We start from the raw sequence: 22745 nt of genomic DNA, 5'->3' as shown, positions 1-22745 counted from the left end.
GGACACATGGAACACCCTTCCGGAGGCCGTGATAAGAAATAGCACAGTACAGGGTTTCAAGGATGACCTGGATAGGTTCCTGGAAGACAAAGGGATTGAGGGGTACAGATAAGAGCAGTGGAAGGTTTAGAGATAACTGTAGAGGAAGGCAATAAAATTAGTCAGGGACCGCTGACCAGGCAATATGCCTGGTGGGCCGCCGCGTGAGCGGACCGCTGGGCTGGATGGACCTCTGGTCTGCCCCGGCGGAGGCGACTACTTATGTACTTATGTACTTATGATTGGTTCTCGGATAGACAGGACTATACCCCCAAAGCCTTTGAAAAGGCACTGTTTGCTCCTTGGCATGTTCTATCGTTTCTCCATGTCCCCCGGTCCCAGATTCCTCCCTCCTTTAAATCCAGCTTGCTTCTTAGTTCATTACGGGCGATTTGGTCCTTTCTCCTGAAAGCTTGGGGCAGGAACCCTCATGTATCTTGATACTTGCCTATTTGGGGCAATTTGTCCTTCCCACCGGTATCAGATAGCATTAGTTTTCGGCATTTTGCCTCATAGGGCCTGACGTTGTTAACTCATATTGTGACTGACAGTGCTGTCGCGGGCAGACCTTCAAGCTCAATGCCCATTACTGAATGGGGATTTCTTAGTCTATAACCAACTCCAGCATTCTATACACTCTCTGGATTCTGGGGCTTTATCCCTGGATGTTGATGCTCGGTTTCATGAGTTTCTAGCCCCTTATTTGGAGGATGGGTTCACTGTAACTGGTTTATATAAAGATATATATCAATGGGAGGAGCCCATTACCAGAGATGAGTTGCGAACATGATGGTGTCAGGTTCTGGGTCTCCCTGCGGATGCACTGGACCATTTGGCACTGATTCACAGAATTCCTGAGATTTCTATTAGTGCAGATCTTCGTGAGTGTCAATTTCGGGTTATTCACCAAGCCTATTTTACCCGGAGCCAGCTCTATTATTCTGGCTATGTTACTTCCCTTAATTGTTTGAAATGTTCTCAACAACCTCATTCTTTCTAGCATGGTTTTTGGTCTTGTTCAAAAATCAATCATTTTTGGAAATGTATACTGCAGTACACGAGCTGTATTTTGGATCACATGCTACTGCTATCTGCAGCGGGTTTTTTGCTTGACAAATATGAAGTCTTCTGGCTTCCTTCTCATGGTTCCTGTCAGTTTATGCAAAAAGTGGGGGTCTTGGGGAAAAAGGTGATTCTTTCGGTATGGATTAGTCTCACTCCGCCATCCTATTGGGCATGGAGAAATAGATTACACGATCTCATACTCCTGGAACTTAGGGCAGCTCATATCAGCGGTAAACGCAAACGCCAATTCCTGAACATGTGGGACCCCTATATTAACTCACTGTCTCCACAAGTTAGAAGTGTCATATTAAACTCTTTATAATCTATTTGGCACATAATGGTGGGGCATGAGTTGACTATTCTCTCTTCCCTTTTTTTGTTCTTTTTTCCTTCTTTTTCTTTTGTTCTCCCTGCTTGTGGATTCTTGTATTCGTTTAAGTTGGGAAGGGTGGGGGAGGGGTTTGGTGACGACTCTCCTGGAGGGCTATCAGAATGCAAGTTGTCTAGGCTCTACAACTGCTTGTTTATGGGTTGGGATGTCGGAAGGTGAGGTGGGCGGGTGGTGTGACACGTTTCTGGACTTTTTGTATTTCTGGTTGATACTGGGTTTACTTTGCCATTGTTGTTTTTTGCTTGTATTATAAATCAATAAAAATCGTTACACCTTAAAAGTATATCCTTGAGTGTCCCCTAGTCTTTGTAATTTTCGATAGAGTAAAAAAATTGATTCATTTATACCCATTTTATACTACTCAGAATTTTGTAACTTCAGTCAACTTCAGTCATCTCTTTTCCATGCTAAAGAGCCCTAACCTCTTTAGTATTTCCTCATATGAGAAGAGTTCCATCTCCTTTGTCATCTTGTTCGCTCTTCTGTGAACCTTTTATAATTCCCCTATATCTTTTTCGAGATACGGTGACCGGAATGGAACATGATACTCAAAGTGAGGTCGTACCATGGAACAATACAGAGGCATTATAATAGTCTTATTTACCATCCCTTTTCTAATAATTCCTAGCATCTTGATTGCTTTTTTGGATGCCACCGCTAGAGAATGACACGGTGGTGGGTTACCCGCGGCTAGCCACGTTTAGCCGCGGGTAACCTGCCGAAACGGGGAAGAAAAAATAGTGGCCTCTGCGGGACGGGGACAAGGCCATTCACCGCCCCGTGGAGCGGTGAATGGACTTGTCCCCGCAGTGAGGCAATCAAGGATCGCACAGTCCCCGCCATCTCCCTCCCTCCTCCTTACCGCCGGTTGAATTTCTGCCGGTCCATGCAAAAAAAAAAAAGCCTCCTTCCTTTTCCCCTGCTCTTACCGCCATGCTCATGCTGCAGCTACTAAAGCCGACAGGAAGTCTTTTCGACGTCAATTCTGACATCGGAGAGGACGTTCTGGGCCAGCCAATTTCTGCCTGGCTGGGCCAGAACGTCCTCTCCGACTTCAGAATTGAGTCGGAAAGACTTCCTGTCGGCTTTAGTAGCTGCAGCATGAGCATGGCGGTAAGAGCAGGGAAAAAGGAAGGAGGCTTTTTATTTTTTTGAGCGGCAGGGAGGCAGCAGGCTGACTTTGGCTAGGGAGGGAGAAAGGTAGACAGGCAGGCAGGCTTCGGGGGTGGGGGTGGAGGTGGGACAAAGTGTGGAAGGCATTGAGAGGGACATAGGAAGGAGGCACTAGGCACTAAAGACATGGGAAGGAGGCACTGGGGGCACTAAAGACAGAAAGGGGCACTAAAGACATGGGAAGGAGGCACTGGGGCACTAAAGACAGGAAGGGGCACTAAGGACATGGGAAGGAGGCACTGGAGCACTAAAGACATGGGAAGGAGGCACTGGGGGCACTAAAGACAGGAAGGGGCACTAAGGACATGGGAAGAAGGCACTGAGGCACTAAAGACATGGGGAGGAGGCACTGGGGGCACTAAAGACAGGAAGGGGCACTAAGGACATGGGAAGGAGGCACTTGGGCACTAAAGACATGGGAAGGAGGCAATGGGGGCACTAAAGACAGGAAGGGGCACTAAGGACATGGGAAGGAGGCACCGGGGGCACTAAGGACATAGGAAGGAAAGAGGGAGGGAATAGAAAGGGACAATTCTTGGGCCTGAGTGCAGAAAGAAAGAAATGAAAGAAAGGATACACAGACAGAAGGAAACGCAACCAGAGACTCATGAAATCAATCACCAGACAGCAAAGGTAAGAAAAATGATTTTATTTTCAATTTAATGATCAAAATGTGTAAGTTTTGAGAAGTTATATCTGCTGTCTATATTTTGCACTATATTTGTCTATTTTTCTATAGTTACTGAGGTGACCGAGCTTGCGGAGATGGAGCGGAAACAGGGTTTTAAAATTTTAGTCCTAGTAGTTTGCCGATCCACAAAATAATTCTTTTATTTCTGCCGGTTCACGAGTGTAAAAAGGTTGAAAAACACTGATGTAGAGTATGCCAGCTTTCTTTTTTGCCCAGCCGCAAGCGTTAAAAAAGCCACGCTTGCGCGGCTGCTCGAGTTGATCAATCTTCTCCTTTCTTACAACTTCCTGTTTCCGGTTGTGTCAGAGTAGAATATTGAACAAATGAGCACGTGCGGCTGGGCGAAAAAGAAAGCCAGCATACTCTACATCTAAGGTGAGATGGAGGGAGGGAGATGGCGGAACACTGCAATCGGTCGGGTGTCTGCTGTTTTTGTATCACTGCCTGCCTGCGCTCACGTTCCAAATCCTCCTGCATTTTTAGTGTGCACAATTGACCTGATTCGAGCTATAGGTGAACATGGGGGACACATCATTGCAAAGGAGGACAAGTCAATTGATTTATTTTATGTTCTGTTTTTACTACAGGGCAGAGACACTGAAACAGATTCTCAGTGCAGTAGTAGTAGTAGTGGCTCTGTCTTCATGGTGTTTCGCAGTACTGAGGCTTATATGGATGCTGCGGGGACGGTGACGGGGCGGTGAATGGGATGGCAGTGGCGGTGACGGGGCGGTGAAAGGGATGGGGGTGACGGTGACGGGGCAGTGAAGGGAACGGCGGTGACGGGGCGGTGCAGAGGATGGTGGGCCGGGGACGGTGCAGTGACGGGGACAGATTTTTTCCCCGTGTCATTCTCTAGCCACCGCATATTGAGCAAAAGGTTTCAGCATATTGTCTATAATGACATCTACTGTACCTCTTTTTCTTGGATGCTTACCTCTAAGGTGGACCCTAGAATCTGGTAACTATGATTTGGATTATTTTTCCCAATGTGCATCACTTTGCATTTGTCCACACTAAATTTCATCTACCATTTGGATGCCCAGTGTTCCAATTTCCTAAGGTTTGCCTGCAATTTTTTACAGTCTGCATGTGTTTTAACAACTTTGAACATTTTAGTGTCATCTGTAGATTTAATCACCTCACTTGTCATTCCATTGTCCCTATCTATCCTGTCCTGCGTCTCCCCTTCCTGCCCCTGTCCCTATCCTCTCCCCACGTTCAGCATTTCTCTTCTATGTCTCTATCCCTCTCCTTGTGTCCAGTATCACCTCTCTGTGTCCCTGTCATGCTTCCTCCATGGCCAGCATCTTTTCTGTGACTCGTTTCTCTCCTTTCTCTTCCCTTGGCATCTCTACTGCCCTCTGTTGGTCCAGCTCCCATGCTTCCTCCATGGCAAGCCTCTCTTCTGTGTCTCTGTTTCTCTCCTCTCTCTTCCCTTCCTTCTGCATCTCTCTCTACCACCGTCTTTTGGTCCAGCCTCTCTGTCCAACCCCCCAGACCAGCATCTGCCCCCTCTCGTCTCCCTCCCCTTTGGTCCTAGTCTCTCTCATAGTCTTCCATCTGTAACCCCTCCCCCAAGAACCAATATTACTCTCCCTCTCTTCCCATTCCCTTATTCTCTCTCTCTCCCTCTCCACCCGCCGCTTCCTCAGCATCTCTCCTACCCTCCATTCCCACGCTGTCTTTCTGGCTTCTCTAAGGTGCTATGCAGGTAGCCAGCAGTGACAGAGGCAATCCTGATAACTGGCTATCTCTGGCCAGTGGGACCTTTCCTCTGCTTCGTCCTGCCTTTCTGATGCAAGTTCCTGAAAGCAGGATGCAGCATTGAAAGAAAGATTGTAGGTGATTTTAATACCCATGTAGATTCCTTTTCCCTTCCTCACGTCTCTGCCCATATGTCATTTTTAGATGACTTTGAATTAATCCATTTGGTCCATTTTCCTACTCATTCTGCCGGCCACACATGTAACTCCGCTTCCAGTTGCTGCTCATTGGTTGCTGATTACTCACCAACAGACATAAAATTTTGCTTCTTATTTTTAAAATTTGACAAGAACATTCTCCAGCATTTATAGACAGATTACTTCTCATGAATATTACACAATAGCCAACAAAACCTCCTCACTGTTCCCTCAGTTCATCATATTACTTATGATACCACTCGCAAATCTAATTTTTCAGTGACAGTCCCTACATTATGGAAGCTCTGCCTTCCCATCTTCGTCTTGAAACGTCACTGGCTGGGTTTAAATCTATTTAATGCCTTCATAATATAGAATTTACTTATTATGAAATCTTTTTTTATCAATGGTTTTGTTTATTTCTATATTTTATGCTATTAGTGCTCAGTAAAGGCTGCTCTCTCAGCAGCAAGTGCTCATTTTTCACACCAACATGACAAACACTCCTCAATTATCGCACTAATGCATTGTAAAGCAGTTTATTCAGAAAATAATATTAAACTGTAATTCCTTCTGTTTATACTTATCTTCGGGTTCTTTCGTTCCAAACTGAAGCAATTCTGTTATCTTCTGCGATGATTTTCAGCACTAATAGCACAAAATAGAAAAATAAACAAAACTATTGATAAAAAAAAGATTTTATAGTAAGTTCTAGGTTATGAAGACATAATTATAAATATATATTTCCCCATAGTTAAAAAGTAGTTTTAAATCTAGCCTTAAAGCCTTTTTATTCAAATATGCTTATGAAATATAAGAATAAGAGGCTATTTTTATTAAGGCACATTTTCTTTTGACCTAAATAAGGATGGTATTATTTTTATTTATACTTAGACAAAGATTGGATTATTTTAAATTTATACCATCTTCTTTTGTGATTTACCTTTGTTCTCTTTTCTTACTCATACTCCATATATGTATCTCGTTGTCTGTCTTTTTGGTAACCTTTGTATTTGACTTTTTAAATTATATTTATTTTTGTGTAAACTGCTCAGACATTTGATGAGCGGTAAATAAAGATTTAAATACATTTGAAATTTGATTTATTATTTACACAATGTTCTCCCATTTACAGTGTCCCGTCTACAGGTTATTCCTTTTCCTTGGACAGACCACTTCTTGGTTACAGCTCATATTGAGATTGATCTTCATTTGGCCACACATACCACTTCTAACAACCTTCATTCTTTTAAACCCTGTTTTCAGTATCAAGACCCTAAATCATATTGTCTTTTACCTTCTTCCCAGAGAATTATCTCAAATGTAATCTCAAAGATGCAGCTAAATGCTGAGATGATATTTTCGGCCTCTTTTACAAAGCCACACTAGCGGCCCCAAAGCCCATAGAGATTTAAAGGGCTTTGAGGCTGTTGCTGCATGGCAGCCACTAGCGCGGCTTTGTAAAAGAGGCTGTTTGTTTTCTCATTTCTACCCTTCTCCAATGGGGCGTAGTATGTCAACACACAGCTATCATAAACACCCATATTTCCACGCGGGCCTATTTGTCTTGTGCCAGCAGATACAACAAGCTGAATGCAGATGGCATAAATCTTGAACAGCACACTCATTATTGTAGTATCAACAAGCACTAAAATTTTATTATCAAATTGCTAAGAGAAATTATTTCTCAAAATTGCTTAATAACGCCAACAATAATAAGACTAAAATTCGAATAAAGCTAAATTGTTCTTTGCTACTCCAACTAAACTTACTGAGGATTGTTTGTTATTACATGGAGTACAATATCCCATTCTTTCTACTTTAAAAATATTAGGAGTCCTCTTGGACAGAAATCTTACATGCGAGCACAAGTGGTTGCTGTAATAAAAAAAAAAAAGGTTTCTCTGTACTATGGAAATTATGTTCATTAAAGGCTTTTTTCATGACTGCGGTTTTCAATTATTGGTGTAGTCTTTATTTTTATCAGTTTTGGACTATTGTAAAATAATCTTTATGGTCTATTGCCATGTTATCAGACTGATCAATTTACTTTCAATATATTGAGGCACCTTTCACATTTTTGTACTTTTTTATGTTTCTTACTGTAAGGGGCTGCTCTAAAGTGAAATATGTGGAAAAGATATGGGCTTTTCAGGCTGCTAGTTGGGAGAGAAAACTAGGCCCTATAATACAGGTATCTGTATCTTATGATCAGTATAGGAAAATGTAAAAAAACTTATTTAAGCATTTTTGGGGGAAAATAATGTGGATATAATGTATGTTTCCATTGTTATTTTGTAATTCTTTGTGAACACAGTTATCTTTATGTTAACCGTATAGAACTGCGAGGAGTGCTATGTTATGTTTTCTATATTGTGGTGAAACAGACTGTGCCTCATCCCTAGTTAACCCAAAGTCTTCAGTTGATTCACATCTTATTTTGAAGCCAAGGTTTCAAAGCTCAGGAATGCATTAAACATCGCCATTCTAATAACCATGCCATCAGGTTCCCACTCAGATTTGAGTGCAGTTGCCGCATGGTTCTCGTTTCCTATCTCTTCTTCGATGCAATTTTCTAAAATTGTTGCTAAGGTTACTTACCACCTCACTATTGGACCTTTTACCATCAAGTTGGATTACAATCCCAAGACATGGTCTCCTTTCCCTCATCTTATGTCTCATCGGTCTTAGCCTCATTAGCAGACAGATACCACCTTTTTGGAAAACAGCAATTGTTTAGCCTATGCTTAAAAATTCTACATTAGCATCTCAACAGCCTGAAAACTAATGCCCTATCTCCAATCTATGCATTTTCTCCAAAATCACCAAACAAGTAGTTTTTGAACAATTGTCTAACTTTGTAGAAAAGCTCTTTGTTCTTCATTCCAGTCAGACTGGATTTCATTCACACTGAAGCACAGAGACTACAGTTACAGCTCTAAATAGTGAATTCCATTCCTTTCTAGACGCAGGTAAAATAGTTTCATGGCTTTACTTGATCTTTCTGCCGCTTTTGATTTGGTAGATCATACATTACTTCTTTCACAGTTACAGTCAATTGGCCTTTCATGTTTAGTGCTTCAGTGGTGTATTTCATTCTTGACTAATAGGTCATTTAAAGTTTCATTCTCACCCTCTTCCATTTCTTCAACCATCCTCAGGGTTCAATACTATCTCTTCTTTTATTCAATATCTTCCATTAGCAAATCTAATTCAAAACTGTAACATCAAAGCATTTATCTATGCAGATGATATTCTCCTGAATTTTCTTATTTCACCTTATAATCTTATAATTTTATTAAACTGCACTAGCAGTTTTTAGCGCCTGGAGCCATGCTGAATGGCCCGCACTGCTCCCGATGCTCATATAGTTCCTATGAGCATTGAGAGCAGCGTGGGCCATTCAGCGCAGCTCCTGGCGCTAAAAACTGCTAGCGCAGTTTAATAAAAGGAAGCCTAAATTTCTAGTGTCTTTCATGCAGAAGGAATCCATTCTCCTCCTTCTCCAGAGGGCTCTGATGCCCCTTTCAGTTTTTCCTTTTGCACACGAGCTAGAAGGTATCTTTCTGATCTGCTCTGGATGGGACAAAAGCTTTTCAATTATCGCTCAGATATCCTTAAGATACACTAATTTGATCATTATGTGTGATTTCAATATTCACTTTGATAACTCAGAACATTCACATACCAAATATTTTAAACCCCCCCCCTTTTTTTTTTTTTTTTTACAATACCATAGCGCAGTTTTTCACACTGGCCACAGCGGTAACAGCTGTGATGCTCATAGGAATTCTATGAGCGTTGGAGCTGTTACTGCTGCAGCCGGCGTTAAAAATTATGCTATGGTTTTGTAAAAGGAGGGGATAATCAATTTCTTATTGATTTAGAAATGAAACAGTGGATTTGGTTTCCAACACATAATGCGGGACATACTTTGGATCATGGATCAAATCTTTTCATGACTGATTTTAATTTATCTAATTTTTCAGGTTATAAGCCTTTCCTGGACTGATCATGAACTTATTTTATTTTCAGTGCATGGATCACCTCTTTCTTTACAGCAAGCTGATTCTAAAGCCGTGGAGTAGCATAATTAAAAAAAAAAGTCTAAGTCCGTTTTGGGCCTAGGGTGCTAGTCGTCCATAGTCGGCAGCGTCTAAAGTCCATTCTCGAAAAATATGTCCAAAATAATTTTTTTTCAAGAATTGTCTACTTCTACGTTCAGCTATTTGATCGTCCAGACTGCTAATTCATCTATACCGCATTCTCGTCCAAAAAATCAGCCAAGTTCCAAATGCCTAGAAAAAGACCTTTTGGACATGGGAGGAACCAGCAAAGTGATGGACTGGCCACCCCGACATGGCAGCAAAGTAATGGGGCAGCTTACAGGGCATTACTGTGCACTTCACAAAAAGAGTGCCACATAAATATTTCACCACAACTCCCTTATAAATCATGATGAGACCCCCAAAATCTACTATACCCACCTGTCTACAACCTCAATAGCCCTTATGGGTCTGGTGGGTGCACATGTTCCACCATGAATGCAGTGGTTAGAGTGGCTTATGGGCTTGGGTCTTCTTCTCTATGGTTCACTAGCCCCACCCGCAGACTACGTAAGGCACCTCTGTGCAGCTCTACTAGGTTTTCCTATGCCAGGTGCTGATGTTCTGGAGCTAGATATGTACATTTTTATTCCAATTTTTATGGTGGGTTCAGTGATCACTGGCGGAGTGTGTGAGGGTCTGTACTTTCTCCCTACAGTTGTTATCTGGTCACTTTGGATTCCTTCTGGGCACTTATACCTTTTTTAGATCGCCTAAGTCACAATGTATAAGTTCCATCTAGGCAGTCTTGTTAAACTTTCGATTATCGTTGCAGAACAACTAAGTTTAGGTTGGCCCATATCCCGCCTACCTCCCGCTCTAACCACTCCTCGAAAAATGTCCATTTTCACAGAAGCAGTGAAAAGGCCTAAGCTGCTTTTAGATACGTCTAAAATCCGTTTCGATTATCAGCACTTGGATGACCTGTCTTTTAGATCATCCAAGTACCGATTTAGGCGGGTATTTAGATGTATTTCCATTTCGATTATGAACCTCTTAGCTTTTAAGCAGAAATTTGAAACAAATAGATCCAGTAACTTTATCTCCATTGTATAAATGTTTACTGGATAATTTTACAACTTTGAAGATTGAGAATAAGGCATTGTCACAGGGCTGCCCCCGTGCCTAGTCAGGAAGCCTTGCCAGAAATGGGGTTAAAACCCTTGAAAGTATTCCTAAATCTGCTAAGGAGAGTCCTAAAGCAGTTCCTATGAGTACTTACAAGCCAAGCCTTCCAGCAATGAAACCTCTAAAGCCCTGCCTAAAGCAGGCAGATCTGGTTTAGCTTTACCTAAGCCAGTTATAAGAAAACCAGTGGAAAGACTACATGTCCCAGCAGGCATAGAGCCAGGGAAAGGAAAGAGCAGGGCTGGAATACAAGCCACTGCCAATCAGGCTCAAACTGGTTTGAGCCAGGTGAGAAGCTCTCTGAGAGCAGGCTACCCTAACACATCTGCAGGGAGGACTAATCAGCTTCCTGCAGTTAAAGAAAAGAGAGTAGTTTTCTCAAAGGAGGGGAGCCAGCTCCAGAAGCAATTGGGGAGCTAGCTCCAGAAGCAGTTGGAAAGCCAGCCTCAGAGTACATACCTGCTCCCGACCCAGCAAGCCAGAGCCAGTCAGAAGGTTGCAAGCCACAGATTGCAAGCCCAGAGAATCAGGAAGCCACAGTCTACCTCCTGGCTACCAGCCCAGGCAGAGGTTGATGAGATAGAAGCCACAGAGAATGGTGAGTCTGTGTTTGGGTAAGACAATGAGATGGCTGATGAGGACCTTGGTTATAATATGGAGATAGAAGAAACAGAGTTGCCCATTATAGAAGGAATGGACATAAGCTAATCTTTTCCTGTTAAAGAGAGCTGGGATAAAATTTGGACTGTGTACTAGATTAAGAGAAGGCTAAAATTTTTGTTTGAAGAAAACTACAGTTGGGACAAGTTTTTTTTTCTCTTTTGAGATAGTTGGGCTTGGAACTGACAATTATTTATGTTTTGAATGCTGCAATGATATACCAGGTGATACAAACATGAAGAAGCCTGTTGGAAAGTTTGTTTTTGATTTTGATCAATAAATTATACCAGGAAATTGCACCTCTGTCATTGGACCTGTTTTTTTTTATTATTCCAATACCAAGCTACCAATAGAACCTCACATAACCGCTTGGCTGAGGTAAGGCCACTTGCTGAGCCCAGCTTGGCCACAGCATCTATATGGCAATCTACATTTATAAATGAACTTGATCGGCTTGCTCCTCCTGTTTAATTGATAGTAATAAACTAAAGTCAGGTAACTGGTTTCATTCAGGTTTAAAACTATTGAAAAGACAAATACATCATTTGGAGCATCATTGGTGAAAATCAAAAACTTCTGATTTTATACAAAAACTTCACTTGGCAAGACTTAATTATACTAAGGAATTGGAAAAAAAATAAACGAGAGTATTTTAATTGGAGACTAGAGAATTGTGAAAATAAACCAAAATAATTATTCAGGCCTTATCACTCTTAAGCTACTAAATCAGACCAGAACAAGATAACATAAATGCTTACAGCAGATTCATTCAAAAAGAAAATTAAGGGAAAAATAATTTTTCGAAAGCAGGGAAATAATGTAATATATTGAAAAACAGCAAAGTATTGTTATAATCCCTTGCTACAGCACACTAATGGTAATTCAACAAAACTTCATACCACATATTACTATGTGAAAAATATGCTCAGAGATATGGAGACCCAGACAGTCTCACCTCCCAATTATTGCATATATATCTGTAATTAAATTTCTTAATTCTCCTTTGTAGATCAGAGGGCAGTCTTGAGGGATAAGAGGCTTCATAAACTAGATGTTTGTAGAGTTTTTCTGTGGTATTTGCAGCAGACAAACTCCGTTGTCTTTTGGAACATTTTTTTATTTTCTAACATGGCTCTCGGCAGGGCCAGGTGGTATCAAAAGCCTCTATAATAAAATTGATACTCGTATTTGCTGGAATAAGCAAGTTCTTGCTAGCTTACAGGTGCACTCAACTCGTGTGCAGATGACATCTTGGGCAGAGATCTTAGCAGTGTGACATGAGGATATTTGCAGAGCAGCAATCTGGTCATCATCTATTCCTTTGTGAAGCATTACAGACTGGATGTGGTGGCTAGAACCTGGTCAGACTTTGGTACAGCCATCTTTCGGAGGACTTTATCTCCCCCTACTCAGTAAGCTATGCTTGGGTACATCCCAATCATCAGGATGATGCAGCGGGACACTAAGAAAGATGAAATTTAGTCATACTTGTTCATTTCCATCCTGAGACACCTTCCTGGAATACTGCCCTTTACAGGACTCATTGAGTTGTCTGCTTTTCTCTCTCATGAAGTTTGAAAAAAAGAAGAAAATATAACAGGAGCAGTAGGCAAAAAAGTTTATGATGTAAGGATTTAATTGTAGCTGCAGTGGTTTATGGGGCCTTCTGCTGAGTTGGTAGAGGCATACTGGATTTTTCCAAGGAGCTAGCCCTTATACCGGCGATATAACTGGGAAAAATCAATTTCTCTACCTCCATCTGCTGGTAGAAGAAGGAAACAATTCAATCTTCAGGAAGATGTAACAAGACTAAAGGAAAGGAAATTAACAGGTAAGACTAAATTTCACCATAGTATGGCCTATTTGATAAAGAGTGAGCATTTCTATTTGTCATATGTCTGTTTAGGTATCTACACAGTGCATAGAGGTACAACTATTTTCAGTGTTAGAAAAGATGAGCAGGATATGAAAGGTTTGAGCATAGTGCAATTATGCTGTCACTTAAGCTAAAACACAGAGTTGGCAATAATAGTCTTACTAATCAGACAAAGAAGGAAGAGATTATTATATTGAAAGTCTAATTTATCAACATTTCCTTTTTAATCAGTAAGTTGACTCCAGAAGGCATTATTAACGTACAAGTTTCCCCCATGGTAAAGTCAAAGTTTATAGTATTTATGTTTATTTGTAATGATGGCATTCTTCTGTAGTAATCGGGAATAGATACTACTGCAGTAATGAATTTTGCTTTCATTTCTCAATACATTTTATGGGGAGATATGCCAAAGTCAAGATTAAGTACGGTTGGGATGAGTCATTCAATCTAAATTAGAAATGGTTTAGTTAGACAAAGCACAAACTAAAGACTTGACTTGGAGCCATGTTTCAGAGAAGAATTCACCTGCTTCAGGAGTTGAAGTTTCTGATTGTGACTTTTCTCGCACTCTAACAGCAAGATGCCATGACTAAGCATTACGATTAATAGAGCAGGCTTCATATGTGAACCTTGTGTTGATGATAAATAAAATGAAAAATAAATATGATTATTGAACAGTACACAATCAGATACTTTAACTTCTGAGGCAGGCGAATTTTCCTCTGAAACATGACTCCATGTTGAGTCTTTGGTTTGTGCTTTGTCTAAAATTTAAAAAAATTTAAAAAATTTTAAAAAATGGTTTAATGACCATTGTCTCAACCCTACATTTTTGTGCCACAGTTTTGATTTCATAGGGGTGCCTCTTCCCTTTGTGGTCCTTTTTTGTTTTTGAAAGGCAAGATTAAGCCATAGACAAACTAGGCACACCAAGGGACATTCCCAGATGTGATAATTCAGTGGCTGCAAAGGCAAAGTTTTTGCCCTGTAAGTCAGCTGCTGGCAGAAAGGGAAGGATGTGACCAGAACCACCATTGCCTGTACAGGTCTTCTCCCCATTCCCTATGCATTATCTTTCAATCAGCAGGAAGATTCAGTAAGCAGTGTATCTTACTTACAACTTCATCCTCTGTCAGCTTTCCTTTGTCATAATCATATGATACCATTTGTGGGACTTTCAAAAATGTATTTATGTTACAGAGGGAGTCTCAAGGTGCTTGTTTTGTTAGGACCCTAAAGGGTTAGTCCTGCTCTGGGTTTACCAGAAAGTAAAAATATCTGTAGGAAATTCACTGATGGAAGTTAAGCTGAAAGTAAATATTAATTCTTATTTTCTAATTGCTTGTGCTTGTAGGTATGAAAAGGTGCCAGTGGTCTTGGTTGGTAACAAAGTGGACTTGGAGAGTGAGAGAGAAGTATCCTCCAACGAAGGTCGAGCCTTAGCAGAAGAGTGGGGCTGCCCCTTTATGGAGACCTCAGCTAAGAGTAAAACAATGGTGGATGAGCTCTTTGCAGAAATAGTTAGACAAATGAACTATGCGGCCCAGCCAGATAAAGATGATCCTTGCTGTTCTGCCTGTAATATACAATAGTATTCATAAAAGAGAAAACTTTATATACCGCACATCATTTGCTAAGATTGTCTCAGCTGGTAAAATAGAAGTGTCTCCTTCATCGCCTTGTTTATAAAATACACTGACGTACATCTGAACTGAAGTAGAAATTTACCTGCAGATGTAAGCCATCATGATTTTTCTCATTGTCTGATTTTTCTCATTGTGAACCTACAACTCCAAAAAGTACCTACTTGATTTAAAGAGTGATCCTTGATGAAATGAACAGCTGAATTATGATAAATTGCAAAACTAATGCCAATGCCAATGAGGAATTTTTGGACATTGATCTGATCGGCAGACATTTTTGTACTGATCAAGAAATTTGAAACAAAAGAAGAAATCTGGTCATTGATGCCAAACTTGATTTGTATAATCCCTTTTTTCAGTTATGTTTGCAAATGTCAATGGAGGTGCTAACAGCACCAGACTGATACCATTAAGATGTAACTTCCTTTCAAAATTTATTTTCATTATTTCTCTCCCTGGGAAATAAGAAAACATTCTATAAAATGAAAATCATCAAAGAAATGAAGTAAAGTTGTTTTCTTAACAAAGTGAACAAATATTCAGGATGTTCTATGCGTTAGTGTTTAATGTTAGCTGCTGAACATGGAGGATTATTGTATATTTTTATCTTCAAAAAGAACTACTCTTTGTTAACAAGATAAGATGTGTCCTTTGTCACTTTGCTAAAGTAGAAGGTAGCAACTATGATAAATTATCCCAGGATAAGCAGGCAGCATATTCTCACATGTGGGTGACGTCATCCATGGAGCCCATACAGACAGGGCTATAGTGTACTGTCATTAAAAAAAAAATTTAAGTCTCAAGACTGCCCATACCAGACATGTGCCAGTACCTTCCCACCCAACTTTGGCTCACGGGACCATCAGTTCTTAGTCTTCCACAGAGCTAAGAAGCTGTGATTTGGGGAGATCTTGCAAAGCACCAAGAAACTCTTTTTTCTGCTTTCCCTATTTCTTTTGTCATTGTAGTTTCCTTTTTAATTCATTTTCTAGTTATTTTCTTTCAAAATTTTTCTTTTTTTGAAGGGCTGTTTTTCGGGCCTTTGGGCCACTTCAAGCCTTTTCTCACGTCAAGGGCATCGAACGTTTTTCAGTTTCAGTATTGACTCTCCCATTGAGTCTTTCAATCTTACATCGGTGGTTTTCCCCTCAATGTCAAAGTCATCTAGTGGCTTTAAGTGGTTCACACGGTGCAGTCAATGACCCACATAATGGTATGTTCAGTGTCTGGGTCTTGACCACCATGCCGACAGTTGTCTGCACTATTCCAAACTTCAGAAACGGTCATTAAAGGCTAGGCAGCTCCAGTTTGAAAAGTTATTCAGGACAACATTGGGAGCTTCGGATATGTCCATCACATCCAACGCCTATACACAGGCACCATCTTCAGCATCAAAGCCAGCACCGACTTTGATGCCTCAATCAATGTCGGTTTCATCACCCAAACAGTCTTCAGGTGATTTCAGTAAAAAGGCTAAGAAGCATAGACTTGCTTCCTCCTCCAAGAGGACATCAGCATCATCCCAGGTGTCCACAGCATCAACACACTTGAAACATTAATGCTTAGCATCAAGGTCACCATCCTTACTGGTAGTGTCTCCTAGCAGGAATGCCTCTTCATCGAGATCACCAATGCCTAGATACCCAGCACTGACTGCACCATCTGTACCAATGACTATCATGGTACCAGTTCTCTCATTTCAAGAACAAATCAGGTAAATGGTGCAAAGGGAGTTGGCTAATATGGTACAGTCTTGGGCAGGTCAGATAACTGCAATGACACCATCAATATCAGCCCAGTCCAAGCAACATTCGATGTAGACATCGAAAGCCATATCTGGCACTCCCCACCGACGCACGTCAAGAAGAGAGACATCACCCAGATGTCAAAGCTCTTTCTCAGTGGAGACCTCAACGCTCTCCCTGCCAATCATCTCAACGTTCATCACCAGAATGTAGCATCGAAGAGTATGTCTCTGATTTATCACATCATTCTTCATCTGAGTGCCTGAAACTCTGCCGATGAGTCTTATGGTCTCTCTTTAGATCCATCTCCTACACCACCTCATAGGAGATCACCACCTGAAAGCCTCTCCTTCACTAAGTTCATACAACAGATGGGTCAAGCCAGGGCAGAGCTTTTCGATGCATTTGACTATGATCAGATACCAAAAACTGTCTAAAGCTCCCCTTTCATAACCTCATAGGGGGAAACACCCTCCAGGGATTCAAGACAAAGTTAAACAAGTTCCTACTGAACAAGGATGTGTGCTGGTAGGGCTAGTCTCAGTTAGGGCGCTGGTCTTTGACCAAAGGGCCACCGCATGAGCAGACTGCTGGGCATGATGGACCACTGGTCTGACCCAGCAGCGGCATTTCTTATGTTCTTATGAAAGAGACTATGCTTAAAAATTGGGAAGCACCAATTTTAATCCCTGGTGCCTCAAGAAAAATAGAGACCTTATATAGAGTACAATCATATTCGTGGTTTGATAAACCACAACTCCAGCATCAGTCACTTCTGGTGGAGTCTACCCTGAAAAAAGCTCGCAGCTCTAGAACTTATGCTAGCACCCCTCCAGGCAGAGATGGGAGGACCTTAGCCAAGTTCGGCCACAGACTCTTTCAGAACTCAATGCTCACCATTTACTCAACAACTTGTACAGTTTGAGTGATACCTTCCAGATGATCAGAAACAAAAGTTTCAACATCTCACAAATGACCTGTTGGAAACTAGAAAATTCATGACCAGATCTGCATTTGACACTTGACACCACCTCAAGAGCATCTGCATTGTATCACCATGAGAAAACTGATTTGGATGCCAATGTGTAAGAACTAATATTCCTTTTCTAGGAGATGAGCTTTTTGGGGAGAAAATAGAAGAAGCTACCTTTGGCCTGGCTTTAGTACCCAGGGTGTTCACAAAATGTTTAGTTATAATGGCTGCAACACTCCACTTGTATGGTGGTAATGGCGGAATAAATATCACTAATGTAATGTGTTCCCTTATCTGGGTGACTGATGGATCAAGGCCCAAACACCTCAAGCAGCTCAGCTAGCAATCCAATCATCAATACAACTTCTAGAGCTCCTGGGATTTGCAATCAATTACCAAAAATCCCATCCCCAATCAACACAAACTCTGGAGTTTATTGGAGCCCTTCTGGACACAACACAAGCTTGAGCATTCTTACCGTAACAGAGGCTAGACACCCTGATTCAAATTTGCCACAAGGTGTCAGCTCTCCACAACACCATGGCACATCAAATGTTGCATCTTCTGGGTCACATGGCATCAGCAGTTCATGTAACTCCTTATGCCCATCTATATCTCAGGGAACCTCAGTAGGAACTATTGATCCAGTGGTCTCAAGCTTCACAGCCATTATCTCAGAAGCTACACGTGACCTCTTTATTCCGTCAACCTTTTCAATGGTAGTTACAACCGACCACTCTCAGGAGAATCCTTCTTTTCTACACTCCGCCTCATCAGAGAATATTGACAACAGATGCTTCCATGTTTGGATGATGAGTCCATCTCGATGGCCTCCATACTCAAGGCTCTTGGAATCTTCAAGAGAAATCTTTTCACATCAATCTTGAATTGTGAGCAATCTGCAACACCCTTCATACATTCCAAGATCACCTTCTCAATCAAGTATTACTTATTCTAACAGACAATCAAGTAACCTCAAGAAGCAATACAGATCTGGTCCTGGGCAATTCCTCGCAATGTATTCTTAAAAGCGGTTTATCTAGCAAACAAGCTAAATATTCTAGCAGACAAGCTGAGCATATTCCTACAACTTCACAAGTGGTCCCTTAACTCAACTGTGTTACATCAGATATTTGACAATTGGGGAACTCTGGAGATAGATCTCTTTGCCTCTCTTCACAATCACAAACTGCCAGTTTTCTGTTCCCAAATATACACTCCTAATCATATGGAGTCAGATGCCTTCTTTTTGGACTGAACTGCCAAATTTCTGTATTCTTTCCCTTCAATTCCCTTAATAGGGAAAATGTTGTTCAAACTCCACCAAGAACCAGCTACCATGATCCTCATAGCCCCTCGATGGCCAAGACAACCATGGTTCCTTCTTCTTCTTAAAGTCAGTGTAAGGGAACCAATCACATTTCAACTTTTTCCAGTTTGATCCCTCAGAACGAGGGGTCCCTTCTTCATCCCAGTCTCTGCTGCTTGATTCTCACAGCGTGGTTTCTTTATCTCAACGAGTAGAAGCGGTTACACTATCTACTCCAGTATCAGCCATCATTGAAGCCTCCAGAAAACCATATACTAAGGCCCCTTATCTGTGCATCCATTGATCTCTAGATTTTTGAAAGGCCATTTTCATGCAAGACCACCAATCAGACCTCCTCCAGTTGCATGGGATCTTAATGTGCTTTCAACACTAATGAATCCACCCTTTGAGCCACTTGTATCTTCATCTCTCAAACATTTGACTTGGAAAGTAGTATTCTTAATCTACATTACTTGTGCGAGTCGAGTCAGTGAATTTCAAGCACTTGTCTCAGACCCACCTTATACAATGTGGTAGGTTCTTTGTACTCATTGAAAGTTCCTCTCGAAGATTGTCTCAGACTTTCATCTGAACCAATCTATAGTTCTTCCTTTCTTCTTTCCAAGACCACACTCTCACCCTGGTGAAGCTGTGCTCCACACATTGGACTTAAACATGTTCTTGCTTATTACATGGACTGCACAAAACTTCACAGAAAATTCACTCAGCTGTTTTTGTCATTTGATCTTAACAGACTTGGAGCTTTTGTTACCAAGAGAACCATCTCCAAATGGCTGGTGGACTGTATCTCATTTTGCTATGCTTGTTCTGGGCTGAAACTAGAAGGTTGTGCACAGCACATAAGGTTAGAGCAATGGTGACTTCAGTAGCTCATCTCCGTTATACTTTCATTGAGGACATATGTAAGGCAACTAATTGGTCCTCAGTTTATACATTCACATCTCAGTACTGCTTAGAGAATCATTCCAGATGAGATAGCTGATTCAGCCAAGCAGTTTTGTAAAATGTATTCTCTACATGAAGCCAACTTCCCTCCTTCCGTATTTTACTTTCAGTTAGGGAGTCCCACATGTGAGAATATGCTGCCTGCTTGTCCTGGGATAAAACACAGTTACTTACCTGTAACAGGTGTTATCCAGGGACCGCAGGCCGATATTCTCACAACCCGCCCACCTCCCCTAGTTGGCTTCATAGCTTTTTTACTGAATTGATGGTCCCACGAGCTGACGTCGGGCAGGAAGGTAACAGCATGATACAGGCAGTCTCAAGACACAAAATTTTTTTAAAGTAATAGTACACTTTAGCACTGTCCATACCAGGCTGTGTGGATGACGTCACCCACATGTGAGAATATACTGTATATGCCTACTGTTCTTGGATAACACCTGTTATAGGTAAGTGACTGTGCTATATAGTTTTTTGGCCTTCTTAATGAGGATACATTAAATAGAACCATCTTGTATGGAAAATTAAGCCATGTTGCATCCAGATGTTCCCTTTTCTAAGAAGCCTCAGGGGGCAGTGCGAACATCCGGCATTTTAAGTTCACTGACAACAGAAAAACTTAATTATTGCCTCTAAGGACTTCAGGGTTTTTTTGTGTGATTCCCTGCCTAACATTCTTTGGAAATCCATATTTGCTACTTCATGCCTTTTGATGCTGGCAACATTTTTCTAATACCTATATAATTGTCTGAACAAAAAACAGCTGAGAGCCGAAATATAACATATTTTACAAGAGTAGAATACTGTATTTTATTTTTCTGTCATTGCTTGACATGCTATACATAAGTTGTTATACAGTAATGGTGTGCAGATTACTAAAGTAGATAAAGAGTTGAAGCGTATCCATGACTTTGAATGGTGTTCAAGATCTGGTATTTAAATTTTCATAGCAGAGACATATATAAAGACATATATATCATTTTCATGACCAATGACTTAGAACTATGTATTCAAAAATTTTAAGCATAGGAGACTCAGTGGAAGGTTTAAGTATTAAATGCTTTAGAAAGAGTGTATGATAATCAACTGACCATTCAGATTGCAAGACTGTTGAGCCTGTAGTCTAGAGAATGTACATTTTACTAGTTTCTATAAATATCGTCTAGTAGTAGATTAGTTCATGTACATAAGTGAGTGGAAAGAAGTCTGTGAATGTATTCTGTCAGCAAGATTATTTTATTTGGACTCAGGTTCTAGGATGTTTGCACCTCATAAAAGCAAGCAACAACATTATACTCAAACTTTCAATGAGAAATTTCTTTGCTTTCATCTTCAAATATAATTTTAATGTGCATTTTTTTAAATATAAACCAGCTTTTCATACATTTAATCATTTAAAGTTTATATGATAGTTCAGTGTGCTGCAGTTGATAGAAATAAAGAACTAGAAATGGCTAAAGCTACCACCACAGAATTAATCTATGCCTAGGTTTTTAGGCCTTAGAGTTGCTCTATTCAGGGGAACAGAGAATTCCTTACATGCAGTTTATTTTTTTGCCTTATCCTTTAACAAATCTTGCACCTTATTGATCCAAAACAGCAGCCATGGAACCTCTGTTCGCTAAACTCCTAGTTCTCCTTAGAGTTTACTTGGAAGATATAAGAAATTTGTGTAAAATTTAAGATAAACACCAGATCAAAGTTTCTCAATCCAGTTCTTGGGGAAGCCTCAAGCCAACCTAGTTTTCAAGATATCTACAATGAATATGCATGTGGGCCCTGATTATATAAATGGTGCCTAGGCTAGACACCACTAGACACCTAGATTGACGGCACCTAACTGATTTCCACGCAGAACTCAAAAATTTTTAATTGGTGTGATAATTGAAAACACCATTAAAAGCAAATTTTAAAATGATTATTTTTAAGTTCCACATGGAAATCAGCAAGACACTTAGGGCTCCTTTTACAAAGGTGCATTAGGACGTTAACGCGCAGAATAGCACACACTAAAATGCCGTGCATACTAGCTGCTACCGCCTCTTGAACAGGTAGCAAAAACGCTAGTGCACCTTTGTAAAAGGAGCCCTTAGTGATTCTCACATTTAGGCATGGCCGGGGCAGAGCCTGAGCATGGAAAGTGTTAAGCGCTGATAAATTAGACCAAGAAAACCCTACCCTAATATACTGGCGCCTGACTACCAACATCTAAATTGAGATAGTTATCGCTAGGCGCGATTTTATAAACGGCACCTAGCAATTGTTGACAGCCATGCCAAGTGGCGCCTAGCAGCTATTTATAGAATCAGGGCCAAAATGTATTTGCATACAATGGAGGTAAGGATGCAAATTTATCTCATGCATATTGTAAATATCTTGAAAACCAGACTCACCAAGGACTGGGTTAGGAAACCCTGCACCATATAGTGGATTCCAGCATTAATCTTGGTTAATAGACTGACTGCTAACTCATCAGGCAGAACATAAATGGTTGGATGCGTGATAAAAATTGAGATTCTAAACTTTGTCACCATAATGATATAACTAGAGCAAAATGTATATTAGGTTCTTACAAAAGAAGCATATTTTCCTTGACAATGCTTAAAGTTCCTGAAGAAAACACACTTTGTCTCATATACATCAACAAAATGGTCTACCAGTGTTACAAATGGCATGACGGAGTTTTAAATTTTACTTTTACTCTACAGCACTAGAGGTTTTTAGTGCGGGCCAGTAAGGTACATGCTCCGGCAGCCATAGAATTCCTATGAATATAAACAAGGGGTAATGCTTGAAATAATTCACAAGAATGAGCGATAAAGAGACGTATGTTGAAATGCAAAAATCACTCAATTGTTGTGCTTATAAATGAAGCTGTGCAGATGATATAGATGAGCCTACACAAATTATTATGCTCAGAATCATGGAGGGGGGTGCTGGGGATAACCCCAGAACCAACCACCTCACTGCCCAATCATCGCATGTAGAGAGTAGACATCATGTTATATCATATAAAAAATATTTTTGTTATGAACATCTAATAACTTAATAAGAGACTCAGCAAACTTATCTGCTA

General features: G+C 40.7%; 1 protein-coding gene and 1 long non-coding RNA gene across 2 annotated transcripts in view; one reads left to right on the top strand and one right to left on the bottom strand.

Moving 5' to 3' along the window:
• Positions 1 to 22583, top strand: part of RAP2A (RAP2A, member of RAS oncogene family) — a 109076-nt gene extending 86493 nt beyond the window's left edge. Inside the window, exon 2 of the mRNA XM_033948037.1 lies at positions 14388 to 22583. Coding sequence (XP_033803928.1) covers positions 14388 to 14625 — 238 coding nt within the window. The 3' untranslated portion in view covers positions 14626 to 22583. The remainder of the gene's footprint in view (positions 1 to 14387) is intronic.
• On the bottom strand, positions 5788 to 11068 carry LOC117362150. Its single transcript, XR_004539813.1, has 3 exons — positions 10957 to 11068; positions 7865 to 7977; positions 5788 to 5911 (listed from the first exon to the last, which is right to left on the bottom strand). It is a non-coding gene; the product is annotated as an uncharacterized LOC117362150 (long non-coding RNA).
• Positions 22584 to 22745: the final 162 nt, after the last annotated feature.

The sequence above is a fragment of the Geotrypetes seraphini genome, chromosome 6 (assembly GCF_902459505.1).
Source record: "Geotrypetes seraphini chromosome 6, aGeoSer1.1, whole genome shotgun sequence".
Classification (NCBI taxonomy): Eukaryota; Metazoa; Chordata; class Amphibia; order Gymnophiona; family Dermophiidae; genus Geotrypetes; species Geotrypetes seraphini.
Note: the sequence above shows the minus strand (reverse complement) of the source record. Positions and strands in the feature narration are given on the sequence as shown.